This window comes from Pleuronectes platessa, chromosome 1, assembly GCF_947347685.1.
Source record: "Pleuronectes platessa chromosome 1, fPlePla1.1, whole genome shotgun sequence".
NCBI lineage: Eukaryota > Metazoa > Chordata > Actinopteri > Pleuronectiformes > Pleuronectidae > Pleuronectes > Pleuronectes platessa.
In genome coordinates this window covers 15,078,206-15,095,895 of record NC_070626.1, presented here as the reverse complement: position 1 = coordinate 15,095,895, position 17,690 = coordinate 15,078,206, and the positions used below count along the sequence as shown (strand labels likewise).

General features: G+C 40.6%; 1 protein-coding gene across 3 annotated transcripts in view; it reads right to left on the bottom strand.

Annotated features, from left to right (window-relative positions):
* Positions 1-251: 251 nt before the first annotated feature.
* fzd3b (frizzled class receptor 3b) overlaps positions 252-17,690 on the bottom strand; it is a 28,564-nt gene continuing 11,125 nt past the window's right edge. For all 3 annotated transcript variants that reach the window (XM_053427037.1, XM_053427030.1, XM_053427043.1), the window contains 9 exons: positions 9,036-9,232; positions 8,474-8,776; positions 8,114-8,276; positions 7,480-7,779; positions 6,952-7,203; positions 4,447-4,595; positions 3,781-3,895; positions 2,919-3,082; positions 252-2,824 (listed from right to left, as the gene is read on the bottom strand). In XM_053427037.1, coding sequence (XP_053283012.1) covers positions 2,602-2,824; positions 2,919-3,082; positions 3,781-3,895; positions 4,447-4,595; positions 6,952-7,203; positions 7,480-7,779; positions 8,114-8,276; positions 8,474-8,776; positions 9,036-9,232 — 1,866 coding nt within the window. In that variant the 3' untranslated portion in view covers positions 252-2,601. The remainder of the gene's footprint in view (positions 2,825-2,918; positions 3,083-3,780; positions 3,896-4,446; positions 4,596-6,951; positions 7,204-7,479; positions 7,780-8,113; positions 8,277-8,473; positions 8,777-9,035; positions 9,233-17,690) is intronic.

The window sequence follows — 17,690 nt, the reverse complement described above, 5'->3', positions numbered from 1 at the left end:
ACGACTGTTGGCTGACGGTGAATGTCTCTGTCATAATGCAACTTATAGGTAGTTATAAGAGCGCCACTGTGTTAACTCTAGAAGTGCAACATGCCAGTGACCAAAGCTGTTTAAGTAATGTGGTCACTGAGCTGAGGTGTGGTAACAAGATTAGTTGGCCAGAAGAAAAACACAGCTCTAACAAACAGAACAACAAATCCACACAATACAAACAACAGCACTGAAGTTTATAAAATGTTTATTAGACTGCATGTAAAACAAGTCATTACAGTCCCAAACTGCAAAATAAATTACAAGGCAAATACAACCCAAGTTTCACATTTCTCAATATTGATCTGTTTTTAAACCATGATTGCTAATGTGCCATATTTTCAAGCTACTCCAGTTCACTGTGAAGCACTGTAATGATGATGATGATGATGATGAAGATGAAGATGATAATAGCTTCCTCAGAAATGTCTGGTTGTGGGACTGAGGAGAAGAATGAGATGTTTCATTGCATCTCTTGTTATAAAAGCACAATGGTTAATGGTGGTCAGTAGTCAAGACTTGCAAAAGTACAGGCAGATTGTGTAGGTCCCAAAAAAAGACTAGTGTGGGCACATTTACAGGAGGAGAGGCAGGAGGCAGATGTGAGGCAGATTAGTCACCACAGAAAACAGAAGATCTATATACAGCAGGGACGCAGGCAGACGAGTGAACAGGTGAAGAGAGACAGGAGGAGAGAGGCAGCAGTGAAAGGCCAGAGAGTCAGCAAGGTACGTTTGAACTGAAGAGGTAGAATGAAAAAACACACAGCTAACTCTGGGATGGAGTTAGCGACTGATCCTAGTGTGTGTGTGTGTGTGTGTGTGTGTCTTAAGACAGAACCCTTGAGTCACTGAAAGTCATTGGTTTGTATTTCCTTTTAGAGCTTTTCAGATTGTTCAGTAATAAGCAAAAATTCTAGTGATATAGGCATTTTAACTTAAAAAAAACAAAAACGTGTGTGTGTTTACAACCAGGTACAGAGAAGGCTGAAGGTAGAGGTGAGGTAGGTTAACTTGAGGGATTGTGGAACAAAAAACAAATGAGAGACAGTGATATTATACATTTAACTTCCTATAACATTAAATGTCAGAGAACATATCGAGCCTGATGACTGAATGTTTCTGTAAGTTTGAACATTGCAAGCACACGTGACCAAAGAGCATGTACAGAAGCAGGTTAGGTCACATCAATGCAACTAGTAAAAATGGCATTAGGAAAAAAACAAAAACAAACAACCATTCTGTCATGAGGATGTTGACAGATTTCAAAATAAAAGCACTGTCATTAGTTTCCATTGTGAAATTACGCTTCAGTCTATACAGCCATTAGACTTGAATGCAGTGATAGACGACTTCCTGAATCAGACAGAGGTTGTTGATGTTTAGATTGTTATGCGATTTTGAGGCTTTTAGACTTTGTAATGACTGTTATTTGGCTTCTTCCATTTAGATTTTATTACCATGAATTGGCTGGTTGACAGCAAAGGAAATAAGCATTGGATGTGTGAATTATTCTCTTGTTTGTTTCTAAAGCCGACCTGTCTTCCCTTGCAAAGCTGATGCCTCTCTGCAGGTCCAGTGCTGAAATGATTTAATAATAAAGAATAACCTCTGTGCATGTTAAGTAAGTGCACAAGCATTATTCCAGTTCATTCATCTTCCTGGTTCTGAATACAACCAATCAGTTCCCTCCATCATGTCTTCTCTGTTTAGATCAGAGGGAGTGACTGAAGTTTAAAAACACATTTAACCACTTGTGACTTTATTTCTTACTCAATCTCACATACACACACACACACTGTCACTGAGAAGCATTCAGCACCACACAGATGATTTTCACAGTATAAAAATATCTCACTAATCCACAAAAAGGTCCAAAATGTCACATGAGGCCCATATTCACTGACTCTGAAGCCACACAAAGATAAACATCATCATTAAGAGCTGCAGTCTAAGAAACAAAAACATGGAATAATTAGATCTGATTGAAATCAGTCAAGTTTCATGTGAGACGACAAACCAACAGATTGTTACAAAAGCAATACCCGGCACAGTTCACATATTTAACAATATTCCTGTAAATCCTGCAAGATGATTCAAGATCCTTATTTGGAAGTAGAGGCGTGTCACAATGATCTGGTGTCAAACCTCTAAATCCAGGATGAATCTTTCAGAGTAAATCTGCAACAAACTGCCACCATTGTTTATCACGAGATACTTAAACTTCACCTGAATAACATCTTGATGTCACTTAAGTCTGAGGAGGTGGATTTATCTCATTGGTTCAGCAGTTTGTGTTGAGCAATCAGGATTCAACTGCTTTTTCAACTCAAATATGTAAACATACCTGTCCAGCTTAAACCTGTGTTCTCCAGTAGCTGCACAGCTAACGACCGTCCAGCGATAAACTGAAACTAAAATTCACCACCACAGCACACATGGGTACATCCTCCATCTTGACAGACTCTCCCAAACTACAGACACTGCAGTGTGGTTCTGCTGACAGCAAATCTTCTTTGAAAGACATAGACAGCGTCCTGGCAATGATTTCCTGTCAAGTTTGTGATTGTTTTCAGGCACTAGTGCCGTCATTCTCAGCAACTCGACTGCTACTCGCTGTGGTTCCGTGGGTGATGAGGGTAGACAGGGCTTCAGACACGTCTCGCTGGCTGCCGTGCCGTGAGTTGCTCTCTATATGATGGAGGCTGCTGTGAGTGGAAAGCGGGTGGTCAAGACGTGGCATGCTGCCATGGAAACTGCGTTCCTCTGTACCTCGGTAAACCACCGCATCGCTCCTTGGAGGGGGGAGAGAGGAGAAAGACACTTCTTCATTCGATTCATTCCATCTGACAGAGTGAGAAACAGAGTGTTACAGATGATCTGCTCTACCTGTCGTCTCGGCTGCGGCGCAGGCTGCCGTGGTAGCTGGCCTTGCTGTGAACGCTGCTGGCTTTACTCCTGGTGGAGGCAGGGGGGCCGTGGTGAGTTCTGACCGGCTCGTCAAGGTCGTCCAGGACAGCTAAGTGAGTGGAGGAGGCGTGAGTGGAGGTGCCCTACAAATAGACAGAAAGAAGCGGTCAAATAACTGTAATAACCACAGAGGATGTTTGTAAGATCAGTTTGAAGTTATATAAAAAATTGTAAGTCTGCTAAGATCATAACCTTTAGATTGATTCTGTTTACAGGCTTTCAGGTTGCTTGAGGATTTCATGCGCTTGGTGCCTGTAAGTTGTCAGACTTTTACTTCTTCTAGTTAGAGCTCTCTTTCCTGACCTGAGCTGTTTGCTGCAAGAAGCGTTGGACCCTGGTTGGGTTTTAATAGTGTATGTTTCAAATATAAAAACAATAATAAACCTTTATTATGTTAATAACTGTATTTCTTTCTACTTTCTCTGACTGCACCAATAAGTGGCCGTGCTAATCCTGTGATGCACATTAAGGCCCAATAGCAAGAAGGAATGAGTCACCAATTTATCCTGGGGAACTAATGGACATTAATGGATAACAATAAAACAACAGCTTCAGGTCTGACTTTTAGTCAGATAAAGTCTTGGTTGTAATTTTCAGCCAGCACAGACAAAGATAACCATTCAAGAGATCCACAGAACTAGTCACAGAACCACATATAATAATTGTTACAAGAACTAAAACCACTGATACAAAATCCTGCTTGTTTTCTTACTGCCACAATAAATACTACAATGATTGTTTATTACACCACTTTATCAATACAGTGTGTTTACAGCCCTACCTGAGTGGATGTTCCTCTGGACTTCCTAATAACAGGGGTGTTGGGTTCACGCAGCAGAGACTGAGCAAAGTCGGGCTGCTCCTGCAGAACCTGGCGAGACTCGTTCACCCCACTGCTGCAGACAGAAGAGAGGGCAGGGGTGGGATGTGAAGGAGGAGAGACAAGGGGGAAGGAGCATGGGAAACAGAGGACCGATCCACAAACAGCAGACAAAGAGTTTGAAGAGAGGGAAGAGGGGAGTGAGGGGCAGAGAATTGGAGGAGAGCATTGGGACAGAAGAGAGTAAATAAGAAGAGAGAGACATGGTGACAGCAGGGAGAGGAGGAGCGGTGCAGGGTTTAGGGTTGGCGTGTCAGAGTAACGCAGGGCGTGCAAACAGAGAGGAAACACAGAGAGGTGACAAATAAACAGGAGAGGGGGAGGAGGGGAATGTTAATGTGCTGTTAACGAATTGAGGAAGAGACACATGTCACAGACACTACAGGTAAATTCTGTGTGTTTCTCTATAGATATGTGGGATTGCTATGAGGAGTGATTCTTAACGTGGTTTATCTGTTTGAAGCAGTAACTTCACATGGGAAATAAAACTGGATTATATCTAAAGAATCATTTGTAGCCTAATAAGCTCATTGAACAGCAGGACTGAAAACAAAACTTGCATCTTACTCTTTGCGTCTGCGTCCATGCAGGAAGCTGGCCCATTCGAAACAGGTCTTCTTACTGCCCACCCAGAACACAGAGGGAATCCCCACCACCAGCATCATCAAGTATTTCATCAGGAACAAAACCATGAGCGGTCGACTGCTCTGCTCCACCTGATAATTACAGGAATATTAAATATCAACTCCACAATTATCTGATCAAGACAACAGAAGGTGTTTAAAACACAGAAGGAAAAGTTGATGAGTCAGAGGAAGACAGAGCTTTTATTATTTTGGAAACAGATCAGCATTTATCCTCAGGAGGAAATACTAAAAGCATCTTAATCTACTCAAAAATTAGAGGGACTAAAAGTATCCATCACTGATGAATATTTATAGTCCAGCTAGTCTTTGTGAATGTTGGTTCATCCTAGAAAAGAAACAGGTTCAGAAGCTCATCTGCAGTCAGGTTGAAGAACAACAACTCGTTTGACTTGAACTCTGATGCAAGATACAGAAGCTGACAGCAGGGGGCAGTATTTTACAGCAGTTGTATAGGTTAATGTAGGTGGTTTAAAGAAACCCTAATTTTAAAGCATCCAAATCCACCAAATCAATTTCAATCTTCAAATATCAACTGAGAACAGTGTTGAGTTTCAAAATAAACAGAAAGCAAATTCAAAAAGTGTGTTGCATCTTTTTGGGAGAGCAATGTTCCAATTGTGTGGTTTACCATTTAATTAAGTCAAAATCAGAGAATCAGTTTAGGGAGCAGAATTAAACAGGAAATTTAATGTAGTCTTTACACGCACAATGACAAGAGACATTACATTTATTATGAACATAAGATGAAATCCTAATTAAGATGCTATTCGTATGGTGTTTCAGCATTCGTGCCATCTCCTAACGTGACTCCTAGGGGACAAGGACTTTGACAAAGCCTCGGTGTTCCTTGGTTTTCAAAAGGAACCAGAGTAAGGAGAATTAATATGTATTAATTAGCTTTGGTCTGTCTCGCCCAGGAAGAGATTAAATGTCTCAGATTCAGATCCTGAGATAAAACAAGTGGCTCTGAGTGTTCTGTAAATTACCACCCATAGACACGCACAAATAAAGTGAACAATGCCCACAGAATCTTCAATTATCCAAAATCATTGAGTTGTACGCTTCTACACACGCACCAACTTTTGCACGCAACCCCCACAACCCCCCTCGAGGCTAAAGATCAAATAACACTGCAATATTGAAATTCCACAGCTACAATAGGACATAAAGGGGGTCTCTTCATGTGCTCACACACTCACAGACATAGAGACACGACCACATAATATAAGTACTTGCACCTGCTCGCAGCTTCTCTCATACAGTATAATGTGTCAGTGACAAATTTGCTGACACTTTTCCTTCATGAAATTACCATAACAGCACTCTGCTTTAATAATTACGGTAAAAGAAAACGTATACAAATACTTCTGAAGTATTTCTCAAGTTTTATATGTGAGACTGAGGAAACGCTTTCATTAAAATGTGTTTTTCTATCATTCAGACGCTACGAAACATCTCACTCCTGCCACAGTTACAGCTACAAAGACATTATAGAGTACAGGCAGCAGAGCATGACTGAGCAAGCCCTGAGAGAGAGTGAGTGAGTGCAGGGGAAGAAGGCGGAGACTGAGTAAAAGAAGTGTGTGAGAACCAGCTGAGAGAGAGAAAGACAAAGAGACAAAGAAACAGAGTAAAACAGAGATGGTAGTCTTGTGTGGAGTCTGTATTAGCTGAGCTAATGATGTATGATGCTCCCTTATCCCCTCACAAATACCTACTCGCTTAGCCATACCACTCACCTCTCTTACCAACTCACTCACTTACACACACGCAGTCTTCGCTCGTGCTTTCAGATTATTACAACTTAATTGTTTGGATGTCTCTAAATTTAACTGATAATAATTACATGGTAAATAAAATGTATTATTATAGTTTTATTATTATCATCTTCCCTGGAGATCTTGTTTTCCCATCGGTTCTGATATATGTACTTCTCTGACACACAAATAAACATATCCTAGTCACTTAATGAGGAGAGAAAATACTTAATCCCTCACAGTGGGCACCTTAGCACTTCACACCAGCTCACTCTGGCCCTGTGACAACAAACACCGGGTGTGTGAGTGATATGCAGAGTGCTGCGATAGCCAAAACGCTGCCAAGAGTTTGTCTGTATCTATTTTCGGTGTGTGACTGAAACGACAGGTAAATCCTGAGGAGTCATCTGTCTTCAGACAGAAAGTAGAGGAACATGTTCAATGAGCTGCCCTATATGCACCTGTACCTTGACATCTGGGATAGTCTAAGTATAAAGTGTGTGTACAAGTGATCAACTGATTATTTTTGCTTTTTGTCAACAGGTAGTTACACAAAAACGTCTCCACAAATTACATATTTCGTCCTTAACAAGTGATGCATACTTTGTCTGGCAAAGATGGCAACATTACACAGGCGTTCATAAATACATTCTCTCTCCTCTCTCTACCTTGTATGGGCAGGGGATGTGATAGTGCTTGCAGTTCTCCTCCATCCATGTTTTCTCCCAACTGTTTCGGTAGGTGTGTTCATACAGGTAGCACCCGATCACCGTCAACAGGGGGACAAGGTAGAGCACCGAGAACACCCCCATTCGGATCATAAACTTGACTAGTTTGGTCTGGTTTTCTTTCTCCAGAGGGATTTCCATGCGCACCCGATTCAGAGCCACAATGCCCACTAACAGGAGAGAGACGCCCACCTGAAGAGAGAGAGAAACGACAAGATAAGACTCTGTGACATACAAAAATAAAATAAATTATAATTAAAGATCTTGATGACGGACAACAACAGAGACCAAAACACTATCAACCATCCACACATCCATTTACTAATCTATCTATCTATACAAAATTTCCGCCAACAACCCGTACTTGTTTTCATCGAACCAACCATTAATTTATTCATCGTATCATCCCACTCATAACTTTTCTCTGCCACCCACCCACTCATTCATTTATCTTCTGACTGTACTCACCGCCACATTGAGGCAGAGCGGTGCCAGAACAAACCACCGCAAGGCGTCTATATCATACAGGCCTATGAAACACACTCCACTGATCCCATCTCCTTCAATTTTGTTCAGGGCCAACAAGGTGACAGTCAGGGCCCCTGGGAGCCCCCAGGCAACAGCATGGAAGAGGAGGGCTTTCTTCTCGATGGCCTCGCTACCCCATTTAGGCACAGCGGCCAGGAACCAAGTGATCGTCAGTATGACCCACCACAAGCTGCCAGCCATGGTGAAGAAATACAGGACCATGAAGAAGATGGTGCACACCTGAGAGAGGAGTGGGAGCAGTAACTTTGGATAAGTCATCTAATTCATGTTTAACAGCTGAAGGGGAGATCACTTGTTTACATGTCAAGTACATCACGTATTAAATTATGATTATAATCAAGATGTATGGACAGAGAGAGAAATCCAGATGAAATATAAAATAAAATTTCCAAATAATAACAAAAAGGAATTATCAAAAGTATATTATCACTAATGTTTTTATTATTCAGGGAAATGCTTTCAAATTTGATTACATTTAAAGAAAATCTAACACTTGACAGGATTCTTACAACACAAAATCATTCACATGAGGTGTGTGAAGTGAAGCTCCCACCTTGTTGTGTGAACCCTGTGTTATGGTTGAAGCTCTAAACTGAGACGGGATGACTGCATTGCAGGCAACTCTGTCTTCCAACAGGAAACCAAGGAAAAACACCAGCGACACCATAACATAACACACAGCGTAGAAGATTATTGGACGCTCAGGGTATCGAAACCTGAAAAAAGAAAATGATGATGTTATGTATTATTTACAACTTAGTTAAAAACAAAATGAATAACTTTTTCTAGTGATCTCTTGTCAATTTGTCTTTTTTTTTTTTTTTTACAATCCATAAAAATTATCGAGGACTAGCTAAAGTACTCTCCATAACTCACGCTCAGAAAGTTGATATAAGTTTTCAGCCATTCAAACCTGGTAACATCAATGAGAAAAGTCAGAAAGGTGAAGAGCGTTGCGGACAGACAGACGATGGAGACGACGCCTATGAAGTATCGGATAAAGGTCAACTCCTGCTGGTTGAAGAACATTGAGGGACATGGAGCAGAACAGTCCTTCTTGCCCATGAAAGAGTAACCCAGTTCAGGGTCAACTTTGAGCTCTCTGGGGCACCAGAAACCGTATTCTCTCTGCACAGTCATGGATGACTGGTCAGTGGGGTCAGAACCTGTTAGCAGGTCCTCTGCACGAGGATAGGGCTCATCACAATCCGGGAACCTGGAAAAAGAAAAACTATGTTAGAGCTTCCAGTGAAATCCGATATCAATATTGCTCAGACTCTAGTTTATATGCAATGGCTTAGTACAATAAATCAAAGAGTATAGCCTCTTAAATTATCTAAGTTTGAATCAAGAACTCTATAACAAAGTTTAAACACAAAGAGGTTAAGATTTATTGCACAGATGCTTCAAAATCCTGTTTGTGATGACACTGTTTGTACTATTTAATACTGGGTTGATTTAGAATGAAAGCATACCTGCTACACTCCATGTCGTCTGGCCAGGCTACTCCAAATATCTCCATGAGTTTGTTGCACTCGTCTTTGGCGCGCTGGCAGAGAGATCGACATGGCATGGACACCTGGCCATAGACTGTGCACACTGGAGCGTACAGGGCACACAGGAACATCCTCAGGTCAGCACTGCACACTAGGTTTACCATGGGATGGAAAGGCTACAGATTGAGAGGTGGAGATGGAGGGAAAGAAAAAGACAGAATTTAATTGTTTAAACCTGCGTCCAGACTGGAAGTGATGCTACAGTTTCAAAGTTTATCACACATGGTGTCCTAACTCTAGCACACTCCAGTGTGAGATTCAATGTTACAATTGAATCTCAGTGTGAACCAGCTTGATATAGTTATTTTTAGATATGTTGTGTATAAGGATAAGCACGATGCTACCACAGCAGATACACACAGGCTCAGGCAAAAGTTGGCACATATTCAACCTGAAATAGTCATGAAATAAGATGGTGAGAGAGAGAGAGGACAAGTTTGTTCCAACCACTCTGGGGAAATCATATAGCTCAGTATTCCAGTGATATTAAAAAGCTCATAAATTATGTATCATGGCAATCATATTACAAAACATCCCTTTGAAGTTGGGGGGAGAAAAACAAACCACTGAAGGCTGAGCCGCAGTCATGTGTCAATACATTGAACAAACAAACACAGTTATCCACACACTACAGATGATAGCTTCTGTTCCCTGGACAGCGATTCTAAAGGTTAGCGACTCTGGCTAGTTGTGACCTTCAGGCTGCTGGTTCAAATCCACTGGAAAAATATGACTGATGGACTGTTCAAAAAGCCTCCTGAGCTCTTCCTTTACATTGCTATGTTTTGGCCATTTACAGCTTCAATCCTTTTTATTTAGGGGTCTACTAGAATAGGTTTTCATGCTGTAATGTTCAAAATAAGCTTTGTCTCATACTGTACATTGCTTAGTCACCTCTTTTCACGCTTGGTCTAAAACACCGTGCTAGCTCTGGGCCCGCCTCTCAAGAAGCCCAGTCTGCTCTGATTGGTCAGTTGAGCTACTCTCTAATGACAGGTCAACCTCTTATAGAGCATTTGTTGGAAATGTCACGCTGTTTACCCAGAGGCTTCCTTAACACTGCTGTAGCCAGAGTAACAATGGTATTGTTCAGCCGTGAAATCAACTGAAGGCATATAATGGTCACTTTAACAATGAGAGTCGGACCGATTTATCGGTTTACTGATAAAAATCTGTATTAGCGTGTGTGCTAATATGTAATTTTTATTTGACAGAATACACAATTCAGGGAAGATTTTCATTTATGTGAAAAAAATGTACGCAAAAACATTTGTCCTGCATATTTGGTTGTATTTTCCTTTATCTTATAAAGTTAAACTGTAAAATATCAAGCCTTAATCACCTCAAATTTTCGAGTTTACTCCCCATTATTGGTGTCGATATTGGCCCGAAAATATCCACAATATTGACAACTATTACTAGAACATATCTTTTTGTTCTAGTTCCACCTACAGCGAAAAAACACCACAGCAATGATTTGTTAAAATCAAATTAGGTTTTGTGTGCAGAAAATGCACAACAGAACATTTTTAAAGCCTTTTTTTATGGGCCTCAGTTTTCAAACAGAATGGCTACTGAATGTTTTTATGAGGAACAGCAGAACAAAGACAGTAGCTTAATTTTCCTGTTAAACTGATTTTTTTTAAAGAAATGTTTGTGCTTTTTTGCAGCACACACACCTAATGCTGCATTTTCAACATGTTTTTCTGATATGGGCATACATTAGCAACTGCCAGTAACATCATGTTCCCAGAGCCGTTTGGGTTATCTGGCCACACTGATGCTGATTTTCAGTGCAGCTTCAACAAGAGTAAACAGAAATCAGAGCAGAGCCGTGAAGGCAATGAATAGAGAGCAACGGAACAAAAACGCTTAGGCTGGCTGCACACATCACGGCACTTTGTGTGTACATGAAATATGTGAACATGCAACACAAAACAGTGCACTTACATTGATTGCTTTATACAAAAGCTATAGTATATGCCTATACAGACTGTGTGAGTGCATTTGTGCATCAATGAATATGTGTGTGTGTGTGTGGACTCAGACCTTGTGAGTATGTTTTGATCATTCTCAATTGCTATGTTCTAGATGTGCACGTTGGAGAGATGTTCCACCAGTAAATGGGTGCAGTGGTGCAGGATCTGTGTGACATAGTTTTGAATGTTGCAGGGAACCACGTGAGCACACACACACACACCACTCCGCTTCATTCAATAATTCACACATTTTATAGTTTTTTCCCCCTTATTGCATTAACACATGAGTTTCACTCTGTTGGGAAACAGAGAGACTGGAATTACACTAGCTTTAAATGGAGGCAAAATCTGATCACATACAAAAACAAGTAGATAAGCATTAAAAAAGGTGTTTGTGTGAGTATCAAGTAATTTACAGTGAAGATATGGTGAAAAAGTGGTGCGGTTTTATTGACAACTTTCAATAAGAAAGTTAAGTAACCAGTCGTACTATGGAGTCTTATTTAAACATCCTGATGAGTGAGGAAGTCCTGATCTAAGGCTTAGCTACACTGCTAAACAGTCTTATCAAATACTGTATCTTTCATATTTACATCTGAAACAATGAAATGTGTTGGGAATTGAAGAAGGCATAAGCATCATGCTTTTGTCCTTTCAGTCACATTTTACATAAAATGTTGACTATGTGGTGTATACTATGTATAATGTTTTCATGACTGAATACAAATATTTTTTTTATAAAACCTTTTTGCCTTGCTATGATTAAAAACAATTCTATTTTGTGACAAGGCCTCCTTATTGCCAGCTCTTATTCTGATATGCTGCCCACACTAATGGTGCCGCTACAGCCTTAGTTTGTTGTCTTTTTGTTACTGCATGTATGTTACACAGACATGTCAATAACAACAGACCCATAAGAGAGCCTGGGGCCACACTTAACCGAGTCCTAGTTGCTTTCTGTGCGAGTGTGTGTCACGGCCAAGCAGTATGGAGCGTTTCCTCATTTCTCCTGATACTAACTCTACAATGACTGTGTCTGTGTGTGACTCCTGTTTGCCCTCATTCTGCCCAGTTCGCCAGTGCATGTGGGGTTATGTGTGTGTGTGCATCATTGTTCTTGTATTCTGTGTGAGTATGTCCCAGTTGAAGTGTTCTTGAGTGTGTGTGTGTGTGTGTGTATGTGTGTGTGTGTGTGTGTGTGCGTGCAAGTCCAATGCCTGTGTGCAGATATCTGTGTGCAATTATTCTGACAGTCACGGCAATTGCCCCCCATCTCTCCCCACAAAGAGAATATTGATATTAAGTGGCCTAACTGTGCCACCAAAAGAGAGAGGAGGGGAGTGGCAATCAGCATTCCATGCAGGGCGACAGGGTGAATTGCCTGGCATTTTGTAGTCACTTGTGATGGACGGACAGAGATCAGAAAGCAGAAAAGCCTGCAAACCAGGCCTGAGGGTGAAGACTGCAACATGGTATGATGTAGAAAAAGAAGTGGAAGAAGGATGGGACTGAGGTGGACTGAATCTGCTTGCCAACATAGGAGATAATTTGATTCCAGTCATAAAGAACTGCAGGGATGATGCATTTCGAAAACCAGCCCAGAAGTTAGCATCTTTCCAACTTTTGTGCAAGATATTAGCAGCATCAACACATGCTATATCAACAAGATGCAGATATAAAATCAAGTTAAAATGTGTGTTGAAATGATGAGCTCTATTCTATAGCTTTTTATATTCAGTATGCAGATTACGAAAGTTCACAGCCTCTGACTAGAAACTGCAACAGTAGAAAATGCCTTTGTGCTGTTGTTTGCACTGCTGCCTTTAGGCAAAACCCACAGTGGTATAGACAGCACTTAGTTTAACAAAATACAACTCAGACCAACCTTACATCATTAAAAAGGAAAAAATACTGGAACAAAACCAGTGTAATTCAGAAATTATAAAGAGGTCATTAGGCAGACCACATGCTACCGAAATGCTAACCATCATGCAGGGCTCAAAATCTCCCCCACATTGGTTCAACATGAATGGTGGTGGGTTGATCCAAGTCACACATTTTGGCACTGTTTGAAACAAACATTTCAACATTCGCAAATTCAGCTTTCATAAGCAATCATTAGTTCAGTTTAAGTGCTGTATTATCAACTGCGCTGCCAGGAAACCTGACCTATAATGAATTATGCCATTGTTATAGTATAACGGGAGGTTTCTTCCCTTTTATTATCAAGTCATGCTCTTTGAATCCAGCATTTCATAATTATTATTATTTAAACCTTTTACTGAAACTTTTAGAAGAAAAACACTGTATTTAGAAAAAAATTGACATTTTAACAATAATGGACACCCAGAGATTGGCAGCTGTCTTTATAGCTACAATCGAACTAAACACATTCCATTTGATTAATAGCTACTCAGCAAAATATCAGATTGCCTAAAAGACAGATAAATGGCCTGATAAGACTAAACCACCGAAACATCAGCAGGATAACAATCAGTATGCGATGGAAATCAAATCGAAGGTTTATTTGAGTTGGAGAGTGTGTTTTGGACAGGACGTTCAGCATAAGAAGCACGGTGGGGTTTTTGACACAGAGGAAAATGAGAAAAAGGGCCTCTGACTGGTCCACCTCTTGTTCAATGGAGGGATTAAGTTTCTTTCTCTTTACTCCTTCTCTCCATAGAAACGAAGAAGCGGGAGAGAGAAGTTTTTTTTTTTTTTTTTTAAATCAACAAAGAAAAACAGAAAGAAAGATTAACATTCACGTAACGCAAGCAATTATACTTTTGGCAGACATGTGGTAAGATGCCAATAACTGCTATACAGTTGGTAGCAAAGAGAGAGCAGTGCACGCAACAGGAAAAGAACAGGACCCTTTCCCACTAGTTTGTGAAGCTTTTCTGATGTGTTGTCGCTAAACTGTCCAGTTTAGTCCATGTTTGGGATGACAACCAATATCATCATGGGGACAATAAGACAGAGCATCTATGCACAAAACATGAACTCTGGTCCAACACATTAATAAAACACATATAAATGATAAATTGTATAATAATCAGACGTTACATGGGTTTGTTCCTTTTAAATGGTAAGCAACTTAAGACTTTAATAAACTGTTAACAGTTCTGCCCACAGTGTTATCAAAACCGGCTGAACCGCAACCCAGTTTGACGGTAGTCTAAACTCCCTGAGAGTCGAATAGCCCGGAGCGACTTCCTTCCTTGTGGAGGTTGCATGCATCTTGATTCAGATCCAAAAGAAGAAAATAAAATGACTTATGAGTTCTTGGACATGTCTAATATCTTTCAGCAGTCTGTTTATCCAGTGAGTTGTAAGTGCATGTGTGTGTATGTGGGTCCAGGGGCTTAGAACGTTTGTAGAAAATCCAGTTAGCCAACTCTGCAGAAACTCATACACATTGTCAGGTGCAGGAGGAGCAGGAGACGGGAGGGAGGGAAAAAGAGTGACGGTTTCCCGGTGGATTAGGGAGTCAAATGGATTGTAAGAAGTGTTTAGAGTGTGAGAACCTGAGACAGTCACAAAAACACTCACACGAAGACACTCACACACACAAACTTCCTGAAAATGTAACCAGCTTTGTATTGTGGTCAGATCAAGGTGACAGACTGTTGGGTCTGAGCCTCCAAAGATACAGCTCCTCCATCGGGGCGAGTCGACTTCAAAAGGGTTCTTTCCCCAAAATGCATAAATTATCAAATACATAATAGTTTATCTAGTCATGTACTTCTAAAAGTAGATGAAGTGTCTTTGGCTTCATGTTGGTGTGATTCTGACTGTTTAGTGCTCTTTAAAGTACTTTCAGTACATTTCAGTGCAACTTTATGTAATGACCACTCAGCAATCAATGAATTTTTCTCTGAACAGCTATACGACTTAATGGCAATTTTACAAGATAAAAAGAGAGGACCAAAAGCCAATTTATAACATTTATTAAAATAAGTAAATTCCTGTCTAGTACTAAATGGATATTCTCTCCATGGGTTTTCGATCGGAAATTTCTGTGCACTCATTGTTAAATAATAAAATCAGTTATCTCTGTTTCCTGCACCTTTCTCTGACTGAGGAGGGGTTCAGATTGGGAATATCAGGCTTTTTTCAACCCCACAGTCTCCATCTCTTCCTCGACTCTGTTTCACCATAACTCACTTTTACTATCAGTAAGTCAGGCCCTGTAGCACAAATGCTGTCAGACCACATCAGCTCTACCTCCGTCTGCTTGCTAAACGTAACAACCCTGCAACATCCGTGCCTGTCTAAATCCTAAAAATGTTCCCTCTTTCTGGAGAAACTGTGATGTTGTGCCTCTCTACTTCCGTTCAAACCCCTTTTCTCCTCTTTTAACTAAAACTATACATTGCTATAGCCAGTTACATTCTCTCTCTCTCTACAATGTAAGAGAAGTGCATCAGTTCATTTCACAACCCCTCAGCAACTACATGTTCCCTCCATCTCCCTGTCTTTACACCAGCACAAAGCATAAATTTTATCATATAGCCTTTTCTAGTTACCTGCTCAATAATGCACACATGTTCGGTGATAAATTCACACCCCAAGATGTGCATGCACACACACAAAGACACACACACACTGACTATGTGCCTGCCTCCTCTCACACGTTTGTGAGAGAGACAGGCGTTGGCCATGAACAGATGAACTGAACAGACCACGATGTTCTCCTGCTTAATCTCTGAAAGGACAGTTAAGAAAGGGGCACCCTTCTCCCACACTCTCTCCCTCTTTCATTCATTTGTTCGTTTATCCGTGTCCATGCATCGTTCAGTCGGGAGGACCGGACAAAGCCTTTAATGGCATTCCCCTTCACGTTCACTTCCCCTCCTCCTCTCCTCCTCTCCTCCTATCTTCTTTCTCCTGTATTCATCTCTTGTTTTCCTCGCCTCCCATTTACTGGCAATTATTCTGACATGCAGTTGTCCTCCTCTTCTCCTTTTTCTGATTTCAGCATCAGCATTCATTGGCATTCCCTACTCTTTTATCAGGTTATACTCTAAATCCTTTTTCTCTTTCTCCAACATCTTAACAGCTAGGATTTTATAGGCTCGCAGAATTTAAGCCTAAAAATCTTTATTATTAATTTTGACTTTAAAAAGAACATCACTTAAACAGATATTTTTCTTAGAATCTTTGTAAAACTATCCAATTAAGTGCTCATATGAATAACAGTGACAGATTTATTGAATTATTGAAAAAGATGATTCAAAGGCAAGTATGTTCAGTAGGAAGGGTTATATTATCCAAGTTCCGAAAAGAACTCTGAATCATTTTCAACAAATTATAGGGCCTGAGCACCTACGGTGGGAGGCCCTAATGTATTTCGAAGGATTTGTATTTCCCTTTTGGGGCATTTTCAGGGCCTAGACGGGCTCAAATTATTACCAAAGTTTGCAGGAAATTCAAAACCCCCAAAAGGTTGTAAAAAAAAAGTAATTTGAAATGGGCGTGGCAAAATGGCTAAACAGCTCCATCTAAGGAAAAGCCCCTCAGTTAGCTTTCACCGATCTTAACAAAAATATATTTTCTTTTAAATGCACCATGTTTCTTCATGAATACACAGCTTTTATTGCCAACATCACAGATTGCAGACTTCTATAATTTCAACCCAAAACAAATAACACTGGAGAGTAATGTTTAGTATTTTCCAACTAAATTACTTAGAGTATGAATTTCCAATTTCCTTGCTTGTATTAGCAGTCATTGCTCTCCTCCTCCTCTCCTTGGTTTAGTCCAAAACATGCACTCATCATCCAATTTCCCCTCCCCTGCCAGTCTGTCTTCCTCCATTCCTCCCCTTCCTTCTCTGCCTATTTAACTACCATGGCAACAGGTGATATGGAGGCTCTCATAGGACTATGTCTCAGGGAGGATAACATGCATGTGCGCAGGCACACACAGACACATTGTGGTAGGACTTAAACAGTGAAACCATCCAAAGAGTAGAGCAAACAAGCTCAAACAAGGAGAGCAGAGAGCGAAAGTGGGAAAGTGGGAATAAAAGAAACCAAGAGGCATAGGAGAAAGACTCAAATGAAATGATAGAGATGTAGATGGGAAGCCAAGAATGTGACAATGGTGTTGAATCAGATAGCACCCACACACTTGCTAGCACCATGCAAGCCACCTGTGCATATCCATCTGCTCAACGCCTATATGCTCTTTAAGAATGAAAAAATAATATACTATTTCTGGCACATGATGCATACAGAAACCAATCATTCCCACTCTATCAACTATAACATATATTATTTTATAATATTATGTTTTTAATAAAACTGGTTCATGTTCATGGCCTATGCCGTTTGTCTACTGTGTAGCATATGACGTCTCTGTCCACGGTAACTAAAACTAATGTTGATCAAAGAGTGGATGCATCAGACAGAGCATGCACAGACTGGATTTGAGGTGAAATGTCCATACATCACTGACAGATTCTGGAAGTTGGACAGGAGGTTGGCAAGCATAGCTGGGTGAGTCACAGAGTGAGTAGGAGGCTGTAGCTGGGGTAGTGCATCCAAAGAGTTGGAGCAGATAGGAAATGGATGTACACAAGGAGATGAGC